Consider the following 24,146-nt stretch of genomic DNA (forward strand, 5'->3'; position numbering starts at 1 on the left):
TTAGCTAGTATAATGATGGCACATCAATAAAGTATTATGGGGAGGCTGTCGGCAGTGATCGTCATCAGGAATCCCATCTCAAGCCAGTATAGTCCAACTCGATACCAGGAAGATGGCCGAATAATGGAGAAAATCCCAGAGTGAGGGCTGAGGTGCTTGTGGAGTGAGGCGTGGTGATGTCACTGGACTAGGTGCATTATCAAGTTTGACAAAGGAGTGCGACTCCCACAAGGTCAGCAGTGTGCATGCTCGGAAACATGTTGCACCTGGTCCAGTGACGCCACCACGTCTCACACTGGGCTCCACAAGCGCCTAAGCCCCAGCTGTGGGATCTATACTGGCTTGAGATGGCGTTCCCAATGGCAATCAGTGCTGACAGCTTCCCTGTGATACCTTATATATGTGCCTTCATTATACTAGTTAAATGTGCGTTGTCAGCTATTTGATGTAATAAATTTATCTGAATGTCTACACTTAGTGGCACCTCTTTTCTCTTTTCTATAGTTCTTATTGGAACCCACTTCAGGTCCCGCACCGGGGCTGCCACTTGTGAAAGACTTTCTTTATACCTTGGAAAGACTTTTGGGGTTATTTACTAAAGGCAAATCCGCTTTACACTGCAGTCATTGGAAGTGCAGTCATTGTAGATCCGAGGGGGACATGCAAGGAGGATAAAAAACAGCATTTTAGCTTGCACATGATTGGATGAAAAAAAACAGCAGAGCTTCCCCTCATTTCAGATCTACCGCTCAAATTTACAGCGACTGCATGCACTTTCAGTGCACTTGCAGTGCAAAGTGGACTTGCCTTTCGTAAATAACCCCCTTTGTGTCGCATATTCCACAGTCAGTTGTATATTTTTTTTTTTTTTTTTACTTTGCATATATATTTGGGAGCATTTGCTCTCCATCAGAGCCTCTTATAACATTGGACTATTCAGGTGTTAGCTTAAAGATCACTAGTTCTGCGCTTTCTCCTTTGTCACATATAAACAGACTTGCCGGTAATGACAGTGCTTTCCTCATATGCTGTCCCTGTGAGGGAAGAAAACACGATAACCGGCTAAGCTGTCAGCACACAGTTTACACTGATAATCAGTGCAGCCTCATCAGTGAAGAAGAAAACATACTTATTTGCCAAATTTTATAACAGAAACTAACTTTTTTTTTTTTCTGTCTTGTTTGTTTAGCAAAAAATAAAAAAAAAACCTAGTGGTGATTAAATGCCACCAAATGAAAGCTCTAACTATCTCGAAATAAGATAAAAATGTAATTTAGGTACAGTTTTGTATGACCGCGCAATTGTCATTTAAACTGCCACACTGAAACCTGGCCTGGGCAGGAAAAGGGTAAAAGTGTGCAGTATTGAAGTGGTTAAAGCACCAGCTGTAATCTTTAGGATGTGTTGGTTATGTGCTTCTTGGGATTTCTCTGGCCTTTGTCATATAGATCAGTGGTCATCAACCCTGTCCTCAAGGCCCACTAACAGGCCAGGTTTTATGTATTACCTTGGGGAGTTGCAGACTAGAATACTGCAATCACTGAGCAGCAAATGATATCACCTGTGATGTATTTTAGTTATCTTGCAAACCTGGCCTGTTAGTGGGCCTTGAGGACAGGGTTGATGACCACTGATATCGATCCCATAATATTGCTGTCACGATTCTATTAAAGGAATGCTAATTCTACTGTTGTCTCTTCCCAGTGATGAGGAGAATGATACATCCTCTTCCGGGACGCGTTTCACATCTATTCACCTGCCTTGTGACAGTGACACCGACAACCGTGGGACTCCCACAAAAGAAAGCTCCTTAATACCCTCTTCAATGGACAGATTCACCCCAGCAGCTGTGAAAGAACCAGCAAAGGTGGAAAGCAGTAGGTCATTACAAACAAACAAAGATGAGAAGCCAGTCGGAGAACAGACAGATGAAGAAAAAGAATTAAGCTCAGTGGGGAGAGATGTGGTCTTAGACAGTAGGCTTTTAGAAGAGAGAAAGGAGACAAGTACGGATGGAGCAGATGACCGATTACCTTGTGTAGGTGGGATGGTTGTACAAAAAGATACTTTAGACTCTGGGTTAAAAGATGGAGGAACCAAAGCTATTAACCACAGCAATAGTCATGAAGACAAAAACTTGATGAATAATGCAACAAAAGTTGAAACTCCTGAAGTGTCCTCAACTAGCAGTCATTGTTTAAAGGACAATGAAGATGAAACTTCAAGAGGGGATATTGCAGCAACTACTACAATTGAAAGTAATCCAGACAGTCAAACCCAAGAAGAGGACAACCTCAAACCTACAGAAGAAAAACTAAAAGTAGCAGCCGGGCTTTGCTTGGACAGTGACACAGACTCTGACGAAGATGTTCCTTCAACTTCTGGAACCGATGTAAAGAAAAAAGATGACCTTGAAATCAAATCTGATAAAGCACCAGAGCAAAGTAACATTGATGTAACCTCTGATGCTGATGTTCCCTTGGATAGGGAAGCCAGTGTTGAGGAGGACAAAGAGAAAATCTCAGCTGTACAGCATGGAGAGGTTGGTGAAATTAACATTGACAGTGATACAGATGTAGAGGACGATAAAGAGATGTCAGAGACTGGAAATGCTGAATCCAGTACTGGAAATGGGAACTCTGAAGTCCATAATGTACATTCCGTTTCAGGGGCAAATGTATCTACCGGCTTTGATATTGACAGTGATACGGATGTTGAAGATGCAGATATAACCAGATCTGATGGAAAAGTGGTTGACCAAGAGTCCAGAGAATTTGTGGAAGAGAAAAAGGAGACATTCCATCTGGACAGTGACACAGATGTAGAGGACAATAGCGATGTCTCTAGCACAAAAGTGTGGAAAGGTGACTCTGATTCCGTTGCAGATGTTCCATTAAAAGATACCAAAGATGGAATCCACATGGATAGTGACACAGATGTGGAGGAAGACGTCAATGTTTCTAGTACAGATGTCACCAAAGGAAAGCAGAATATAGACATTCAAGAGGGTTTCCATGTAGACAGTGATACAGATGTGGAAGATGTTGATGTCTCCAGTACTGTGGTCACTAAAGAGAAACAGGACTCTAGCAACAGTGTTAAAGATGCAAGAGAAGGTCTCCCCCTGGACAGTGATACAGATGTGGATGAAGAAGACCAAGGACCGGGACCCTCCAGTGCTGCTGTGCAAAGCAGAACAACGGAAAGTCACATAGATGAGATGGTAAAAAATGAGAAGGAAGCAGTAGTTGTGACAAACAAAGAGGCAGCAGACCTGCACTTCGATAGTGACACTGACGAGGATGATGGGACATCCACAGGACTAAAGAAAGCAGGAGGATCTGTAAAAACTGATGCAGAGAAAAATGAAGCAGAGGCAGCAAATAAAGCCGATGCTTTACACATGGATAGTGACACAGACGTGGATGAGGATGATGCAAGTATGAGATTAAATAAATCACAAACGGCTGAGGGAGAACTCCAAAGCGATGGTCTTTCAGAAGGAGGTGATGGAAACTTAGACAAGGTTGCAGGATCATCAGTTGGTGTGATAGGTGAAGTTCCTAAAGCAGATACTAGTACTGGGAAAAGCAATGAAGAGGAGGCTCCAAAAGCTGACTCTCAAGGTAAGCTTTTACAAGCATGCTAGAACACTGCTAAATACATTTTGTATTAAAACTGACCTACTAATTTAACTCGGTTTCACAAAAATAAAAAAATAAGGGAAATGTCCCTTTCTAAGGAAAAAAATATTTTCTCCATGACACTAAAAAAAAACAGTCAGGCTGGATTCAGAGAGCAAGTGTTAATTGTCTTACTCCTTAAGACAATTGTCTACTTTGTTCAATTTTCTGTTAGCGCTAAGAATGCTTTAGTGATTATAAAGGCTTGTGTGTTTTTTTTTCTTTTTGTTTTTTTTTTTGTTTTTTTTTTTTATAGCAAACATGTTATACTTGCCTCCTCTGTGCAGTTGGTTTTGTACAGAGCAGCCCAGATCCTCCTCTTCTCGGGTCCCTCTTTGCTGCTTTTAGCCCCTCAGCCAGCAGCTTGCTACAGGGGACACCCAAGCCGAGTCAGAGCTCAATGTATCCATTCAGACACAGAGCCCGACCTGGCTGCCACTCTCTCCCCTGATTGGCTGTCAAATTCAGTCAGCCAGCCAATCACGCCGCTGCTCTGTCTCAGCCAGTCAGGAGGAGTGCCCTGGATGGCTGAGGGGATCGTGGACATCGCTGGAGAGAGAAGGGGCTCAGGTAGGTAATTTGGGGGGCTGCTACACACAAGGTTTTTTACCTTAATGCATAAAGGTAAAAAACCTTCTGCCTTTACAACTCCTTTAAATCCCCTCAACAAGCAGGACGCTACAGCTAAATGGTGCTTCTCTGTATGCATTAGTCTGACATATAAATGGATGACAATAATTCCGCGCTTAGGAATATAGAAACTAGGAACAGGACTGCTGCCCCCCTATAAATGAAAATCACTGAGGTGAAATCCAAAACGCAAAAAGTTATTATAAGCAGGGGAATTGGCGCTGTCCAACTGTGTGTGCATAGGTGATGATTCTTACAAATGAAAAAAGTGATTTATGAACACGTATATCACAAATATTATTGTGCATATAGCAAAGTGTTTAGCAAAAGCTGAAGTGTATCGAGTGTAAATAGTCCACCTATACAGTGTAATACGATAAAGTGCAACGTGCTCCTAAAATGCATGCAAAAATCCTATATTCAATAATTATATGTGTATAGAGAAAGATGCCTATATCTTGAAAAATGGCAGAAAAACAGAATCCAATATATAAACAATTATGGCAATCAAAGGAAACGATTTATTTAGGGAGAAAATGTGAAAAATAAAAAGTGGAAAGTAAAAATAAAAATCCCCAGCATGTGTGCATAAAAAATACAATAATGGCAATCAAAGCAAACAATTGATTAGAAAGAAGATGTGAAAAAAATATAAAATATAAATTCCCAGCATATGTGCATAAAAATCCAAACAGGAAAAATTGTTAATGTGTAAGAAGCAAGAATTTATGAAAAGTAAATGTCCGCAAAAAAGTCCTAAAAAAAGTGTCCTTCTGGTGAAGAAAAGTGTAGTCACAGCATTCAACTGTTAATATCCCGTCCTTCCCTGCACCCCCACTCGTGTTTGCACTCACCGGACTGCCTAACCCCTGCAGGGGTAAAAGGCATATGCAGACAATCCTGAGATGGCGGAACCGGGAAGTAATCCTCCGTCCAGGGGTGCTTTATCCTGCTCTGGCGTAGTATTGTCCCCAATGAAAGGAATCCATATGAAGTGGAAAAAGAAAACACTTCGTAGCGTGAATCCGTAAAAATTGAAGTTTATTTTTGAGAATCCATATCAAATATGGTAAAAAAGTTTGTTAAAAGCAATCCATAAAACACTGGAGCTGACAGTGCTCCAACAGTACTCCGATGACCGGCTCACAGCTGTGGGGCAGCGTGGTGTAGCGTGCGTTCCACCGCGCGACTGCTAGAACCGGAACTAACACAGGTTCGAACAGAGAGGTGCTGACGTGTGCGTATCACGAGGCCACGCCTTACGCGTTTTGTCATCAAGAGCGCCTCAGATGACGTCTTGATGACGAAACGCGTAAGATGTGCTCTCCAGAGGGGGGTTACCTTGAGTGCGTGCTACCGAGTCCAGCATTCGGCATCTATAGACGCCAAATGTACGACTGGCCCCCGGCACCCGCATCATTGGATTTGATTGACAGCAGCAGGAGCCAATAGCTGCGCTGCTATCAATCTATCCAATCAAGAGCCAAGAACCCCCTGCAGAGAGACAGCGCATCCACGCCGGGTCAAGTTTCCAGGGCTCAGGTAAGTAAAACGGGGGGGCTGGGGGGCCGGTCACTGCCAGATGTTTTGTCACCTTAATGCATAGGATGCATTAAGGTGGAAAAAAAACACTAAGGTTTACAACCCCTTTAAGACGGCAGCTTCCCTTGATTGTAAACGATTGAAGTGTTTAGTTCGGCTTTAACAAAGAAACAGTACAGTGATTAGCACTTGCTTTCTGGATTACACTTGACTTCATCTATATAGTTTTTGTGGGATTTAACGAATAAACAGCTGTTGAGTTCAAATGTTAACCACATTCGGAGTGTCTTGTTTTCAACTCATGGGGGGTTTATTTACTAAAGGCAAATTCACTTTGCACTACAAGTGCACTTGGGAAAATTATAAAGTGTGAGCTGGAGTGTTGCTTTAATTTATCAGTGTATTTAAATCTGCTAGTCCCCCCTACCTCCCATGCTACTTCATCCAGAGTGGGGGCACTCTATTACAACAAGGTGTATTACCGGCCAGATCATTAGGTAAAAGCTGCAGTACATTATGTTTAGGGTTTAATATCACTTTAATGCTTACCTGTCCTGCCTGCAATGCCAATCTTCTGTCTACTTATACCAATCCTCTTTTGCAGCTACTTATACCTAATGAATATTCTGCATCTTACTTTTCGGGTGTCTCAGGGTGGGCATTGTTGTGTTTTTTTTTTTTTTTTGTTCTGTTTTTTTACCAGAAGCAACAAAGTTGCTTTAAGATAATTTTATCACTTATATTGGTTTTGTGTAATTGTGCCTTGCAGGTGCTGACTATGAGTTGATGGCCACACAGTGCTTCTTAGAACCACAGGAACCTGAGGAAGACTTGCCAGGTAATAGCACAGTTTTTGATCAATTGATTCACATATTATGTTCCATGTCTGTTAGTATATGCACATGAAGCCTTCAAGCAGGACTAAACTGTACTGTAAAATCCATCTTAAAGCGAGTGTAAAGTCATTATTATTATTTTTATATACTTACTTGCTCTTTGCAAGGGTATTGCACAGAGCAGCCCTAAACCTCCTCTTCTGGGGTCCCATGCCAGCGCTCTCCACTCTGCCTCTTCTCCGTGCATCACCATAGAAAGCCGCTTCCTATGGGGGCTCACGTGCAGGCATGCTCCGAAGCCAGGCTCTAGGCGTCCATTGACACACAGCAGGGCTTGGCTGCTCGTGTCTCACAGACTTTGACTGAATGGCTCCTGTTACTCTCACCCAAGCTTGTGGTTGAAGGGAGAGCAGGCCGGGGACTCTAGGAGGAAATTTGTTGCACAGAGCAGGTAAGTATTACATGTTTGTTATTTTAGAAAAAAAAAAAATAAACCTTTAGAACCTTTTTTTTTTTTTTTTTTTTTTTTAATGCACAGAATGAGTTTTTAACTTTAGAACCATTTTAACCATTTCACGCCAAATCACTTACCTGTACGTCATTTGGTTGAAGTAGTTATACAGGGGTAATAGCTGCAGACATCACCACGGTACCGTTTTTTTAGAGCTAGGGGTCGGCACTCTCATGATAACAACCGATGCAGCTTATGAGCCACTTGGCTGTTATCATAAGGAGAGGGAGGATACATCATCCTGCCGCTCTGCCCCGGTCTCCCATCCCATCGGGAAACCGGTGCGACCATCTGCCAAATCCGCTGGCTGTGTGGATTCCTGAACGAAGCTGGAAATGGCTTTGATCAGGTCTTCGATGTAAAAACCGACGTCACAACATCACTTCCGCTTTATTCGGCTGCCAATGGCGCTGATTTAAAAAAGTTAGTAATCCAAAATGCAGATTTTAGCGTTTGGAATACTTTGAAGTGCAAAGGAGGGATTTAGGGTCTTTTAGAACCCCGATCCCTCCATAAAGAGTACCTGTCACTCCTTGTGACAGCAGTAAAAGTGATCAGATGTATTTATTTTTTTAAAGGGACAGTGCTAAATTAAAATTTAATATTTTAAAGCACCCCTGTCCTCGTGAGCTCGCACACCAAAGAAAACGAATGCGTAAGTTGCACCCACAAATGTAAACGGTATTAAAATTACACGTGTGAGCAATCGTCACAATTGTTAGAGCGAGAGCAATAATTCTAGCAAAAGACCTCCTCTGTAACAGGTAAACATTTGAACGTTGCCTATGGACGTTTTTAAGTACCGTAGTTTTTCACCATTCCGTGAGTGCATGCAATTGTAAAGTGTTAGGTTATCTATTTACTCGGCGAAACATCATCTTTTACAATATGCAAAAAAATTGAGCTAACTTTATTGTTTTCTTATTTTTTAATTTTAAAAAGTGTCCCCCCCCCCCCAAACAAATTGCGTTTGAAAGACCGCTGTGAAAATACTGTGTGACAAAAAAATATTGCAATGACCGCCATGTTATTCTCTAGGGTCTTTGCTAAAATAGATAGATAGATAGATAGATATAATGTTTGGGGGTTCTAAGTAATTTTCTAGCAAAAATACAGATTTTAACTTGTAAGCAACAAGTGTCAAAAATGGGCTTAGTCCAGAAGTGGTTAATAGAGGACAGGCTTGGAAAAGTATTTAAGGGTCAGTGTCCACAGCACCAGTTTGAGCCATTTTTTAGATCATTCAGAATTCTATTAAAGGTGCAGTTGTCCTCCTTCTGACCTGCATTTTACCTGCATCAAGTAGGTTTTGCATTTCCATAGACTTCAATCCTACTTGAAGTGAACAACACTGGCTGTGAATAACTGCTACCTGAGTGTGTATTGATTCACAAACAAACAAGTTATATATTGCAACTTATCAGTCATTAACCACTTGACCTCCGGAAGATTTATCCCCTTCATGACCAGAACATTTGTTGCAATATGGCACCGCGTTACTTTAACTGACAATTGCGCAGTCGTACAACAAATACAATTTTATGTCCTTTTTTTTTTTTTCCCCACAAATCGAGATTTCTTTTGGTGGTATTTGATTTTATTTTATTTTTGCGCTATAAACAAAAAAAGACTGACAATTTTGAAAAAAAAAAAACCATGTCCAAAAAAATTTTGAAAAACACAATATTTCTTTATTAGTTTAGGTCAATATGTATTCTACTTATAATATCTACATATTTTTGGTAAAAAAAAAAAAAAATCACAATAAGCTTATATTGATTGGTTTGTGCAAAAGTTATAGCGTCTAGAAACTGGGCTATTTTTATTTTATGTCTTATTACTAGTAATAGCGGCGATCAGCGACTTAGAGCGGGGCTGCGATATTGCGGCAGACATCCTGGCACTGACACTTTTTGGAAACCAGTGACACAAATAGTGATCAGTGCTAAAAAATATGCACTGTCACTGTACTAATGACACTGGCTGGGAGGAGGTTAAACATCAGGGCCAATCAAAGGGTTAACTGTGTGCCTAGCCAGTTTTTTTTATTATACTGTGTGAGGTGCTTTTACTAAGGGAAGAGATGGAATTTATTCCCTGCTTTGCAGAGACACAAACCCTATCCCTTCCTGCTTATCAGAACGGCGATCTGCCTTGTTTACATAGGCAGATCACAGTTCTGTCTCTCCCCCCACCGATCGGTAGGTTCCAGGGGATCGAGTACCCGACACCCGCTGATCAGCTTCTGCTGTGTATAATGGCAGCAGAAGTGAGCCGCCAGATCATAAATATATGTGATTCGGCACACAGGTGCAGCCTTGTAGCAGTAAAACTGCTATAGGGCAGATAAGAAGTGGTTAAATGTGGTGGCTGCATTTGTTTTCTTTTATTAGGCTAAGATTTTTGTGTCCTTTTCACTTTGTGTGAATTAAACTGAAATCACAAACCATCTTACATTCTTTTTCAGGCTATCTTCTGTAATCAAAAAAATCCTCTGTCCACCTTTTCTTTGGGATGGAGAGGAAATTGTGTTTTTGTTTTTTTTTTGTTTTTTTTTTAAGTCCAAATTGGTAGAGAAGCCTGAGTGACAATGGCTCCCTTTTTGTAGAGACAGTTTAGGAATGAGTGAAGCCATTCTCAGCACAAAGTGTGTTATTTACATGATAACCTGGTAAAATAAGGGGGAAAATCCTGAAAAAAAAGAAAACTAATGTAGCCACCACATCTAAAAACTGCAAAGATGCAATATGTTACGTATTCGTTTTAGGGCTTAGATAGGATAGGAGTTATGAAAGGGGAAGGTAGCTGTACTACAGAAAGTAACTTTGTTACCAGTTACTTATCTTTAACTACATAGGTTACAGTTTTTAATAGTAATCAATCACGGTGATGTACATCACTCTCAAAGGCCAAGGGCTCTGTCCAGATTTATTTTGAGGATATGTCCTTTCTAGTTATTGTATGTGCAGTGTGTATACATGTTTACAACCAATCCTTCTCTTTTTTTTTTTTTTTTTTTTTTTTTTTTTAAAGATCACGGGGTTCATTTACTAAAACTTGAGAGTGCAAAATCTGGTGCAGCACTGCGTAGAAACCAATCAGCTTCCAGCTTTTTTTTTTGTCGAAGCTTAAAGTATTACTAAACCTACAACAGTAAAATCAGTCTGTATATGCAGTAAAGCATGCTTGTTATACTCACTGTGGAACCTATCCTCCTTATTGTGTAAAAAGGCTGTTTGATCCTGTATGCACAGATTCTCCCCTTCTTGCATTGTCTCCAAAACATGTCCGGATAAGGCAGAGTTACTGGAGTCAGGCTGCAAATGTTCACTTCGGTGTGTATTGCTAGAGAGTTTTCTTTTCTTGGGAGAGTGCATGTGATCTTGGGAGAGTGCATGGGGGCGTTGGCGGTAAAGCATCGCGGTGCTTTACCGTCGCTTTTGGGTGCTGGCGGGGTGCTTTTAAACCCTGCTAATGGCCGAAGAAGGGTTAAAAGCGCCACTGCAGCAGCGCTGCCTATTGATTTCAATGGGCAGGGGCACTTTAGGAGCGGTGTATACAGCGGCTTGCAGAACTTTTTTTAGCGTCCTGCCAGCCCACCGCTCCAGTGTGAAAGCACTCAGGCTTTCACACTGGAGTGACAGGACAGGCGCTTTGCAGACGCTATTTTTAGCGATATAGCGCCTGTAAAGCGCCTCAGTGTGAAAGCAGCCTTAATTGTAGAAGCTGATTGGCTAACATGCAGAGCTGTACCAGATTTTGCACTCCAGTTTTAGTAAATGAACCCCTGTGTTTGTTTCCATAAAGTACAAAGTTATACATCAGCAGAAAAAAAATACACAACATATGATCCAAGGTTTTTATTTTTCAAGAGCATATACAGACTTGAATATTATCTAGATACATATTGTTCTGAGGTTGGACAAAGACCGAGTTCAGTTCTTGAATGAATAACGTTTCTAGATGCTGCTGGTCGTACCGACCCATTTGATGGTGGGAGGGTCAGATGTTCTGCTGGAAATAAAAGGTTAACAATGAAACACTATGTAGGAGAGGGGATCAGATATTTAAAGTTTAATGTAAATGTCAACACTAGCTGGAAGACATGTAGTCTTTTTTAAGCATTGTGTAATAGAGTTGCCATATTTTTTAATAATACCGTTTCACCTTTTTTTATTCCTTGTTACATCTCAATGCTGCTGATCTCCTGCAACCTTTTTAAACTACTTCATGTTTACTCCATGATGGCTACATAGTATTTTTAAGGGCTGCTTTCCTGATGGTGACAACAGTGCACATTGCCTGTGAAATGTGTATTTAAAAAGGCTACTTGTAGTCTCCATCAGAAGCTCATGTCATGTAATGGGGTGATCATGCAGATGTAAAATAGTGAATGGAGACAGAGCATTGTCACCCTATAACAGGAAATTACTGTTTGTATTGTATTTTTTGGTTTTGCCTATAATTCAGTTTTAAAGCTTTGATGACTTGGTTTTGCTTTACTCTTTCAGACGAAGAGGAAGCCACGCAGGCATACATCCTGAGTTCCACATGGGCAGAGCCACATACATTTAAACGTAAGCCTCTTTTATTGATAATCGGCCACCTGAATCTTGCAGCCAAAGGAGAGTCGCACACCGCTGGTATCATCCACAAGAAACTTTATTGGAGACTGCTCAGACAGAACATGGTTCTGCTTTGGTGTTCTGTCTGATCAGTCTCCAAGTTTCTTGTGGATGGTACCATCGGTGTACGACCCACCATTTTAACTGGCATAGAATTGTATTCTTCTCATAATAATTATAAGTAGATGTACAGAGCACCCCACCCCCCTTACTTCAGATCTCAAGCGCCCCCCCACCATCAGAAGTCAAGAGTCGCTCTCCCTTACATCACAGGGCACCCCCTTACCTTGTGCTGAGGGTGGGGCTGGGAAGAAGAAGAAAGTGCAGGGTTTGGAGGAGCACCAGACTCCAGCTAGCTCCAGTTGCTGGTGTCTGGTTAATGCTGAGACTAGGGGAGGCAGAGAAGAGAGGATGCTGCAGCTGAACAGGGAGGAGCAGGATCTGTAGATCTAAATGATGTCAACTGCTGAGACATACCGGGGGGGGAGCAGAAAAGAGCCTCTCTGCGGCCATGCGGAAAATCGCAGGAGCTGACGCAGGAGTTCTGTCCTCCTCTTTGCTGCCGATTGCTGAGGCAAGCTGGGGGCGAAGATAAGGGGGGTGCCGCAACTGCAGAAGAGGTGCTAGAGACACATGAAATGGGCTGGCTGGCTGGATTCGGCCCGCAAGCCTTGTTTGGCATATTTGTTGTAGGTGGTTGAATGATATCAACTCCAAATGTGGTTTGAATCATTGTGGTATTTGTGAATGTTATTCTCACATGTTAAAATATTTTAACTCCCCTCGGTCATCATTGTTCTGTCCATGTGATCAGCCATACTACTCTCTCATATGGAAGACTATTTATGTCCTAAATAATCCTTCTTTGTGCTGCTGTCCTGTAAACCCTCTTGTTGTTATGCAGGTCCTTCAGATCCTGTAGGAGTTCTGCAGATCTCTGCTGTAATGTGTAAGTACCTCTACTATTCATTGCCTTTTATTTCTCACAAAAATTTTTAGGGAACATTGGTATTTTTATTTATTTTTTGGTTCAGTGATTTTTTTATTGAGAATTTCAAATGCAGAAATCATAACTGTGCGAGGTCCACGCAGGGGCAATTACATCGATTGACATCTAGTCATAACGGAAGAAATCAGAATAGTGAATCAGTGGAAGCAGTCAAGAGGCAAGCATTGCTAATCTATACCAAAGATTATGGACAAACGGTATAATGGGTTTCCTCAGGAAGGTGAAGTAGTCAAAATCAGTTAGGAGGGGTGGGAAGCAAGAGAAGGGGTAAAGGGATAGGGGTGGAGGGAAAGTCAGGGAAGAGGTCCCCATGAACTAGGGTCCCAATCAAAGTAGGAGGCTTAGAAGTAAGATAGGCTTGTTGAGTTTAAAGGATAAGTTCACCTTATGTAAAAAGAAAAGAAAAAAAATCATAAATGCACATCTTTTTGCAGGTAAAAAAAGTGCATTTATTTATTTTTTACTAGGAGCCTGAAAATGAGGTCGCGGGTGTAATGCAGAACTCCTACAGACTGTCTGTATAAGTTGTCTGCCCATACCTCGTACAAGCTGACAGTTACACACTGAAAGGAAGAAACGATGAACTACCTAGAGTGCTTAACATGCTACGAAAAGTGAATTTATCCTTTAAAGAGGGAAGGGCATAATTACGCCACAGTTCTGAAGTCTCTACAAATTTAGGTTGGGAGTCATTAAGCACTCTGGAAAAGTTTTTCATTAATTATTTAAATAATTAGCATCTGAGTCGTTCAGCTGTTTACTAATCATCTGCCCCCCACCCCAAAACACTTTCTGCTATGTCTGAGTATGGGGATATCACACGTGTGAGATTTTCACAGCCTATATAGCATAGAGGGGAACAAAAATCCAAGGAGCACCTTTGGGCTTTCAAGGATCATAAATTATGCATCTAATTTCCTGACCACCTATTACATTTTTAGTGTTATGGTGATTATCACTGTATTATCAATCATTTCCATCTGTTTGGCATCCATTCATGATGCCATTGTTTACAATGTGATTGGCCACAGGTAACACATGATCCAGGACCACTGTGATTGGCCCTTTACCATGTGATCACTTTGACCCATTAGAGAGATCAGTAGTAAGCAGGTCACAGTGATCAAATGCTGCCAGGGTCAATCACAGGGGTCGGGTACACTATACTTACAGATCGCGTCGCTGCACGTCCCCAAGGCCTCACACAAGCGCCAGAATTGAGAGGATGCACAGATGCATCCTCACAGAGTGACCCCTCTCCCACCTGTCTGCATCTGTGCATTGGCTGGGTGGGAGTTGGTTAATCAACCTTAATACCAGGCTGCTTTAGTTCATTGCTTCTTAGGAGACTCAGAGAAGGCGGCCCATCTCTAGGAGGCATGAGGCTCTGTTGCATTAATGACATTCTGGCCACTACATCGCTACATGTTGCATAGCAGCCAGTGGGAGAAATCACAATGCAGAGTTGGGCCAGATATTTGACACACCTAAAAGTGTGGCATAACAGAATAACAGCAGCACCTGTAGCTCTTTAAGAGAGCAAAGATTTGAGTCACCCACTGCCAGAAGGGCAAGTATTAAAGTAGTCTTAAACCCAAAATGTAATATATTGCAGCTTACCAATCATTAGATTTGATGGCTGTATTAGTTTTCTTTTTTAGTTTCCCCTGGTGATCTGGCCAGTAACACACCTTCTGTATTCTACAGACACCATTCTGGATGAAGGAGCACAGGGGGCAGAATTTGTCAGCAGCATTGTCTTGGTGGAGGGCATTGTTAGATGTAAACATAAATATTTAAATCTGTGACGTGTTAATAGTGCAATGCACCCCACGTGGAGAATTAAATCGTGGCGCTCCCTCCAAAACTACTCACACCTCTTACAGTGAATTACCTACTCTAGTGAGCACCTCTTTACAGGTGTTTCCTTAAAAAAATAATAAACTAAAGTATTAGTGAACAAAATAAAAAAAAAAAACCCAAAAACAAAGTACATAAAGTGACTATGTGCCAATACTGCTCATATAGATAATACATCAATCCCTGTGCAGTGACAACACAAAAAACAATATATAACATCAAAGCTAATGATAATCTTTATGTATCACCCAAATCCTATGTGACTGTACCAAAAACTCTGTAAAAAAGTACACACACATGTACAAAGTGTCCGTGATCGTGATCAGCAAAAAGACATCAAATGTGCCACAGCAAGTCCTTTTTTCCAGGAGTGTAATGATCTTCTATCAAGTCCTTCCACCACACCTGTGTGTTCAGTGACCCCTCTCCCAGTGGAAAGCAACTCACCAGCTCCTCATGCCTCCACTCTCGTATGAGGCTTTCAAGCATAGAAGTCTAGGTCTACTGGAAAGGGTTAAACATATTCCATCCGGAGATTCGTTCCATATGCAAATTAAAGAAGACTCCCAATAGTGTGATAACGTAACAATTTAATAATACACACTACAAATCACACTCCAAAAGTTCCACTCACATTGTGTAAAAAATTAAAAAGCATAGCAAATTCCACAGCAATCTGTAAACGCAGTAAACAACTCAGCAGCTTGGATCAACCTCCTAGGGGGTATACGGTCACGGCGGACCCTACCACAGCCGGTGTCTAAGAAGTCTCTCTCACCCTCTCCTCGCCTGTCTGTTAGATTAATCCACCGTCTCCCCCGATAGGTAAACCGCAGCGCTCGCTTCCTCCTGTCACTAGTACGTGGTGTTCTCCTTCGCTCGGCCACGCCCCCGACATGTTTCGTCACGCCTGTGACTTAATCATGGGATTGTTAGATGTACAAGCAGATTTAAATACACAAATAAATTGAAGCTGGACTCCCCATCTTCTTCTCAGTGCTTCTGGAATGGATCAGAGAAATGCTGATTGGTTAAAGTGGTTGTAAACCCACTTTTTGGTCTTCTACCTATAGGTAAGCCTACAATAAGGCTTACCTATAGGTAGTGGAAATATCTCCTAAACGTGTGCCGTTTAGGAGATATTTCACTTGTAGTCTGCTGGAAATTCCAATGGCACATGCACGGGGGAGAAACGAAACTAAGTGCCGTTAATCGCGGCTCCCGTGCGCATACGCGGGAGTGACGTCACGCAGCTTCGGCGAATCACATAGCCGGAGTCCGCGGCCCGGAAGGAAGAGGGACAGAAGATGGACGCTGCCCACACAGGGGACATCGCTGGATTCTTTTGCAGGTAAGTGGCACATAATGGGCTAGTATGCGATGCATACTATAGGCCATTATGCTTTTCAATTGCAGGCTGCAGCAGCGAGCAAAAGAGGAAGTAAAACCCATCAGGGTTTACTTCCTCTTTAACGCCATTACAAAGCATTGCTTTGAATCGTCTCAAAAGCGCTGCATGGAGAATAGGGAGAGGAGCTGGAGTTTTAAATCCCTGGACCACTGCACTGACTTCATGGGCACTGACAGCTCATCATCCCTGGAGGTATGTACAGTGGGGTCCAGGAGGGGGTGAGCAGGGTGTACAGTGTTCACCTTTTTACATTTTTTTTTTTTTTTTTTTCTGTAAAGGTGAACTAACACTGTAAAGGCCCTCTCCAGGATGAAGTTAACACCCCTTCCACCCTTTCCACCCCCCCATCTAACTGATTTTGAAGGTTGACAAAAAAAATGAAAAAAATATGTAGTGCTACCCCTGAAGGAGCTGCTTTATTTGGGTTCTCTGTTCTGCCCCTTGACTCCAAGAACAGCCTCACCTTTAACTTGGCTGCAAATTAATTCCAGGAATTAGACACAAGACTGTTTAGTGATAAATTAACTCAATGTATTGGTGCAGGGTAGAATAAATGGTGGTTTGAGCATAAATGAACAAACAGAAGGTAGGTTCAGACACAGTTCGCTAGACAGTACAATCACCATGCAAAGATAACTTTGAATAGAGTTGTGTACCACTAGACTGGAGATTAACTCATGAATCGGCAATAAACATTGCATATAGGCAATGTGAATAAAAATACTAGAACTAGTCTAGAGTGCACTCTAGGAGAATGTCTAGGATAGGGTGCAAGGTTTCCTGAGAGGTACCTGTTAGCATAAGCAATAGTTAAAGGTCTCTGTTTAACAGCTGCAAAGGGACATTCTTTAGTCCTAACTCTTCAGCTGGCTAGTGTTGGGGCCCAGTTTTACCATTGGAACGCATGAGGATACCCCAGTCAAAACTAGAGGCTGCAATAAGGCTACTAGATGGCTGTCTGGTCAGTTCCTAAAGGGCACAGTCTTTCTAGCGGCAGAAAGTAAATCCCTGCAATAGCAGCTCGTCAGTTCCAACAATATTGCAGCTTGCCATCCAGTCATACACACAGCATTTAGTCCACTGTCTGCTCTGTAAGCAGGTGACTCTGACTGTCGGCTCACCTGGAGGTAGCAGTCCCGATCCTGCTCAGGTCGCCGTTATGCATGCAGCACCCTGGACAGCGATGTGCACTGTCCGAGCTCTCTCATGGCAAGAGGAAGCTGTGTCCTCTACAGCCTGAGAAAATGTAGCTTTTTTCCCCTCCTCCTGGCAATCTCCCTCTGGGAAATGCAGGTCAAAAGTTCTTGATTACAGTAGAGTCTCTCTCGTCTGGACTACAGTTCCTACAGTGCAGTGCTGCCTGATATTAAACTCTTCCTGCTCAACAGCTCCCTCCTCTTGCTGATACAGTGTGTAAAATAAGTATTGAACACGTTACCATTTTTCTAGGTAAATATATTTCTAAATGTGCTATAGACATTACATTTTCACCATGTCGGTAAGAACCCATACAATCCATACATACAAAGTTACCAAAACAAATAAGTTCAGAAATTAAGTTATGTGTAATATAATAGAATGATACAGGGAAAAAGTATTGAACACGCTAACTGAAATGTATTTAATACTTCGTACAAAATCCTTTGTTGGTAATGACCGCTTCAAAACTCATCTTTTGAAACCAACTGAGCGTTTCCTTGGCCTTGTATTTGGGATCATTGTCTTGCTGAAATGTCCACCTTAGTTTCATCTTCTTAATCCTAGTAGATGGCAGCAGCTTTTTTATCAAGAATGTCTTGATACATTTTTTCCATTCATTCTTCCCTCAAGCGACATTAAGTTTGCCAGTACCGTATGCTGAATAACAGCCCCACATGATGATGTTCCCACCTCCAAACTTCACTGTTGGTATGGGGGTGATGTTTTTGGGGTGATGTGCAGTGCCTCCAAACATGGCGTGTATTATGGCATCCAAAGAGTTCCATTTTGGTCCCCTCTGACCAAACTATATTCTCCCAGTATTTCACAGGCTTGTCTAAATGTTGTGCAGCAAACTTTAAAGGAGCTTCAGCATGCTTTTTCTTCAGCAATGGAGTCTTGCATGGTGAGCGTCCATACAGGCTATGGTTGTTGAGTGCATTTCTTATGCCCTGTACACACGACTGGTTTTGCCGTCGGAATAAACTCCGAAGGTTTCTCCGACAGAACTCCGGCGAAATTCCGCTCAAGCGGTCTTGCCTACACACGGTCACTCCAAAGTCCGATCATCCGGAACGTACGACGGGACTAGAAAAAGGAAGTGCAATAGCCAGTAGCCAAAGCTTCCGTCTCGTACTTGCTTCAGAGCATGCGTTGTTTTTGGTCCGTCGGAACAGCATACAGACTGGCAGAAATCTTGTGAGGAGCACTTGGTCGTGGCCAGTTTATGGTAAAATAATGTTCTTTCCACTTCCAGATTATGGCCCCAACAATGCTCACTGGAACATTCAGAAGTTTAGAAATCCTTCTGTAACCAATGCCATCAGTATGTTTTGCAACAATAAGGTTGCAAAGGTCTTGAGAGAGCTCTTTGCTTTTACCCATCATGAGATGTTTCTTGTGTGACACCCTGGTAATGAGGCACCTTTTTATAGGCTGTCAGCTGAGACTGAATCGGCTGATATTAATTTTGCATTGACAAGGGGCAGGATTGCTTTCTGATTACTGATAGATTTCAGCTGATGTCTTTGCTTTCCATGCCTTTTTGCACCTCCATGTCTTCAATATTTTTTCCCCGTGTCATTCCATTTTTTTACACGTAGCTTAATTTCTGAACTTATTTGTTTTGGTTTCTTTGTATGGATTGCATGGGTTGTTACCAACATGGTGAAAATTTCATGCCAATAGCAGCTTAGAAATACATTTACCTAGAAAAATGGTGACGTTCAATACTTATTTTACACACTGTATATCTGTTAACCAGTTCGGTGCCAGAGGGGAGAAGCTGCAGTCAGTGTTTCTGTCACTTTCCATTCTTGGTCAAGCACCTGGCTGCATCTAAAAGCTATTTCTACTTATTGAAAGCCATGATTATGTAATGCTCTGGTCCAGATTCACCACTCTCCCTCTCTTTACTTCTGGGGAAGTCCTGGGTGTCAAGGTCACTTCCTGCGTGAGGTGAACAATTCCTATAGGCTGTCCAGTGGCAGGGTTCTCTCAGGATGCACAAGGAAACTGACATCAGCAGAGGGGCCTGCAGGGGAGTGGTGGTCACGTGCAGATATAAAATGCTGGATTAGCGGTCACCTGCACCTAGAAGTGTTGGTAGTGAGGAAGCTGGATGGTAATTTATATCTTTTTTTATACTGAAAGAAATGTTAAAAAACGTATTAAGAGGTGTTAGAGCGGGTGCAAGGGAGGGTTTAGAGTTAATTCATATTTTTGTCAGCAATGGGGCTCTAAATGAAAATGCGAAAAGGGTGATGGGCAAGTATTTTATTGGCTGCAGAAAAATTACAAAACTATACAGGGGAAATCTGTAGTGCTTTCCCATCATTCATCACTACACATTTACTCTAAGGAAGTTATACTTTAATTTTTTTATTAGATATGTGGCTATTACATTTTTTTAAATCAATATTTCTTTTTTAGCGGACAAGTCCGAGGAGGAGGTTGATGAAAATGCCATAGCCGAGACTCAGCTGTTCTGTGTTGGGGCAGACCAGTCACCGGGTTCTGACTTCAAGGAGATTCCTCAACTTGAACAAGTTGTCATGGATAACCAGCAAGAAACTCAACCTACCAGTAGTGTGGAGGGATCAAGGTCACCTCATGGAGCAATATTACAAGAGGACACTGAACCAGTCTCTCAGTGTTTGTCAGCTAAACCTCCAGCTGAGACAGGGACTTTGTTACACCTGAAACGAGATGTTCCAGCTGCAGTTTGGATAAAAGGCCTTCAGCAAGAAATTGAGACCAGTAATGTGAAAGAGGATTCAACAGAAGAGGATTTAACACAAGATGAACTGGACCTACCACCACTGGAGCTGGAAGCCACACAGTCCTTCATCCTAGAGGTTCCAAACATACAGGAACACAGCAAAGAAGGTCATTACCCATCCTTCCTAGCTGTCCAGGTAGACACTAAGCTTGCTGAATCAGCAATGCCAGCAACAGAAAACCCACCCAAAGACCCAGTTGCCCTTGGACCACGTGTAGAAGTGCCTGCAACGCAGATACTACCCACAGGACTAAGCATACCTGAGAGAGATGCGTCACCAGTACCATCAACAGAAAGCACGCCCACAGGACCAAGCACACTTGAGCTAGCAAACGAGAGCCCACTCACAGAATCTAGCATCCTTGAAACCGGTGTATCTGCAGCATCATTAACCGAAGGCCCACCCACAGAACTGTGCAGCCTTAAACTAGATGTATCAGCAGTGTCAGCAAAAGAAAGCCCGCCCAACGAACTGAGCAGCATGGAAAAAGAAGTAAATGAGGATGATGCCACCCAAGCCTACAGTCTAAACCTTCCAGTGTCTGATGCTAATGTCCCTCAAAGCAACCTGGAAGTACCTTCCACTGAGGATGCCACCCAGCCCTGTAGCTCAGATGTGGAGTACACAGCAAGTAAAGAAGCACAGTCTACTGGTGTTTCTATGTTGGCTGTGGAGGAGGAGGAAACCGAATTCACTGATACAGGAAAAGGAAAGCCATCTTCTAAAAGGGGTGAGTTCCTATGATTATTCTCAGATTTGTTGTTAGACACACAGACCAAAGGTAGAATGTTTGTGGTCAACAGGAAGTGAAAATTCCATTTGCATTCAACTGCACAGGATCTGTCACTATTTTGTCCCAGATTGAGCCAATGTGTGGATCCAGTGCGCACAAGGTAAAAAGCGTGTTTACCTTTTCTTTATTGGAAAGGGAAACCGCAACCTTGTGTCAGATATTCCATAATGCTGGAAAATCTTTCTGTGCAGTAATGACATCTGCTGTCAGCAAGTGCACGTCTGAGCAAACAAGAATATAAAAACAAACATACACAGTGGGGCATGCAATGATGGAAGGGGGGGGGGGGCACAGAAGTTCAACACTTTCAAAAGTGTTGGTTTACCAGCAAACCTCAAAGGATGTTTCCTCATCAAAGCCTTGTTCAGCGGCATGGCAGTGGTAAAGGTAAGCATTTACAGTCTTCTTTTCTAGGTAAACTCTCTTTATTTTAGTGTTGATATTGGTGATAAGGCCACTTTAAAGCAGATATTTAATTTTACAGGCCTTTTGTATTTGTGTTGTGTATTGTAGGTCTGAGCAGAAGTAGAAAAAAGGAGCAGCCTGAGAGGAGTACGGAGGTGAGAAGCTTGTGATGTTTGTTTAATGCATTGGTTCTCAAACATTGGTTGGTGTATCAAATACAGGCCATAGAGGTGTTCAAATTATTTGTATTACTGGGCAGCCAGGTGCAACAGTTTTCAAAATTCTATGGCAGATTTATTATTAAAAACTAGACAGATGTCCGCTCTAAACCATGCAAAATTAAGAAGTAGTCAGGATCCGGTTGCATTTGGTTACCAGTGTGACTTTAGAACAACAAAATGAGGACGTTGTCTCTTCAGCTGTAACCTAGTAGTAAATCTGTCTCACGATGACTCTCAATGCTCCTATTTAGCATTGTTTTGCCATGTGACTGGATTGATAAATGTCCCCCATTGTGTATGCAGATGTCATTGGTGAGGCCAAGAAAAAGACTTTTCCTTTTTGTCTCCCTATTGCTATTTATGGTGATGTTCTCATGAATGGAACACCTGACCACTAAATGAACACTTAATTGGTTCCATGCACTTATTTTTTTGGTGCCCTCATCTGGATTGGATGAAAGGAAAGCAGAAAGGAGATTGATTGTGGATGTTTATGTTGGTAGGAGGATGGGTAGATTGTAATCCCTAAGATCTGGGTGAAGTGCAAATCCAGATATATTGAAATCCTGTAAGTCTTTCAAGTTAGCTAAGAAATAATGGGAGATTTATGGCTGGTTCACACCAGAATGCAGTGCAGGAAAGGCATTTTTCTGTATGTGTTTCCCGCACCACATTCAAAATGCACGTCATTTGCAATCGCCCAGGGTGCCAATACATGAGGCCCAACTGCAGATCACAAATGCACTTCCATTTTTTTTTCTTTCTATTTTTGCACAGTTGCTGTAATTTTTTTTTTTTTTTGTTTATCACGCTTATTGCTGTCACAAGGAATGTAAACATCCTTGTGACAACAATGGGATGTAACAGGTACTCTTTACGAAGGAATCTGGGGTCAGTAAGACCCCAAATCTCTCATCTGCACTTAAAAGCATTCAAAACACCAAGATCCGTGTTTTTGAATGCTTTTGATTTTTTGAAAGTGGCGCCGCTTACATCCGGGTAAGCCAGAACTGATGTCAGGTCATCGCTTCCGGGTTACCATAGCGGAGAACCGATCAAAGCTGATCCCGATGTTATTCGGGTGTCCATCCAGCCAGTGGTAGTGCTGGCTGGTAGCTCAGGTAAAACCTGAGCAAGCCACAAAAGGAGGCAGGAGGGGGGGCAGGCATCCCCACGGTCCTCCATGTAAGACAGTGCGCAAGCGGTGGTGTACATAAATATTTATGGAGGCACTAGAAATTGGGATGTTCAGATGTCATCCTTTCTTAGGTTGGCCCCACAGAACTTGGAAATCATCTTATTTTGCATGGTGTGAAGCTTCTTCCTCATCCAGTATTTTGTGAGTCACATCCTTGCTTTTCTTCTATCTAGAGTCAGTCAGGATTTGACCTTGACTACGATCAAATGTCAGATTTCGGCCTTAGAGGTCCTGTTTCAGAGACAAATTGCTTTACATACTTTGGTGTGTGCCTTTTTTGTAAGGTGTTTTGCATAATGTTTCACTGGTTAAGACTCCATTGACTCCATGGGACCTTAAAGAGGAGTTCCGCCCTCCCCTTTAAAAATTAAAAGTCAGCAGCTACACATACTGTAGCTGCTGACTTTTAACATTAAGACATTTACCTGTCCTGGAGTCCAGCGATGTCGGCACTGCAGCCGATGTCTCCCAGAAGTGGGGACAGGGTACCTGTAAAAAACAGGTACCCGCTCCCCCCCCGAAAGCTGCCAGATGTGGCACCAGGGGGGGGGTCAGATAAGCGGAGGTTCCACTTTTGGGTGGAACTCCGCTTTAACATAGTACTTTCTGTATTGCAGATATCTCCTCCCGAACCCATCTGGGATACTCCCTTAGTTCTCACTATGAAGACTATTTTTCTGGTTACCATTATTTCAGGAGACTTGGAATTGGCTTCTCTGTTCTATAAGGAACTGTTCCTGAAGATCCATCGGACAAGGTGGTGCTATAATCTCAACTATCCTTTCTGCGTATGGTGGTTTCTTCTTTCCATCTCAGCCAGGACAATGTGCTCCCTTCTTTCTGTCCCAAGCCTCAGATGCCAGGGGACAGTGTTCTTAATGTCTTGGATATGATTAGTGCAATCAGGTGCTACCACTCTATTTGACTGTTGCAATTGGTCAGTTGGATTCCCTTTTTTTGCTTTTGGAAGGCCCAAAATCTACGATACCTTGATGAATCCATCAGCTTATAGCTCATATTTACAATCTGAAGGACAAAGTTCCACCATTTTTGGTGACAGCTCATTCTACCAGCAGTGTTGGTGCTTGCTGAGCTATTCGTTATTAGACATCAGTAGTTCAAGTTTGTAAACCTTTGGTTTTCGGATTACAATTTTTCTAAGTTTGACCAAGTGTTGTTCAGGCCGCTGAAGACGCTTCCTTAAGTTGGCGATTTTTGCAGGCTATCATAATGGATATGAAGATACCCTATGTCCTGGGATTTACAAGAAAGAAAATGTGATTTTTGGTCTACCTGTAAAATACTTTTCTTGGAGTACATCACAGGGATCCCATCCCTCTTCCTTGGCTTGCTACAAAAACGAAAGCCTTGCCTAGCATAACCCTATTGTTATGAATATGAAGATTTTTTTTCTGTCTCACAATGTACTCCAAGAAGAAGAT

At 42.3% G+C, this 24,146-nt stretch overlaps 1 protein-coding gene across 2 annotated transcripts in view; it reads left to right on the plus strand.

Annotated features, from left to right (window-relative positions):
* MDC1 (mediator of DNA damage checkpoint 1) overlaps positions 1-24,146 on the plus strand; it is a 65,247-nt gene that overhangs the window by 18,838 nt on the left and 22,263 nt on the right. For both annotated transcript variants that reach the window (XM_073598921.1, XM_073598922.1), the window contains exons 5-10: positions 1,705-3,626; positions 6,625-6,693; positions 11,714-11,779; positions 12,732-12,776; positions 19,738-20,817; positions 21,394-21,440. In XM_073598921.1, coding sequence (XP_073455022.1) covers positions 1,705-3,626; positions 6,625-6,693; positions 11,714-11,779; positions 12,732-12,776; positions 19,738-20,817; positions 21,394-21,440 — 3,229 coding nt within the window. The remainder of the gene's footprint in view (positions 1-1,704; positions 3,627-6,624; positions 6,694-11,713; positions 11,780-12,731; positions 12,777-19,737; positions 20,818-21,393; positions 21,441-24,146) is intronic.

This window comes from Aquarana catesbeiana, linkage group LG09 (genome assembly GCF_042186555.1).
Source record: "Aquarana catesbeiana isolate 2022-GZ linkage group LG09, ASM4218655v1, whole genome shotgun sequence".
NCBI classification, from domain to species: Eukaryota; Metazoa; Chordata; class Amphibia; order Anura; family Ranidae; genus Aquarana; species Aquarana catesbeiana.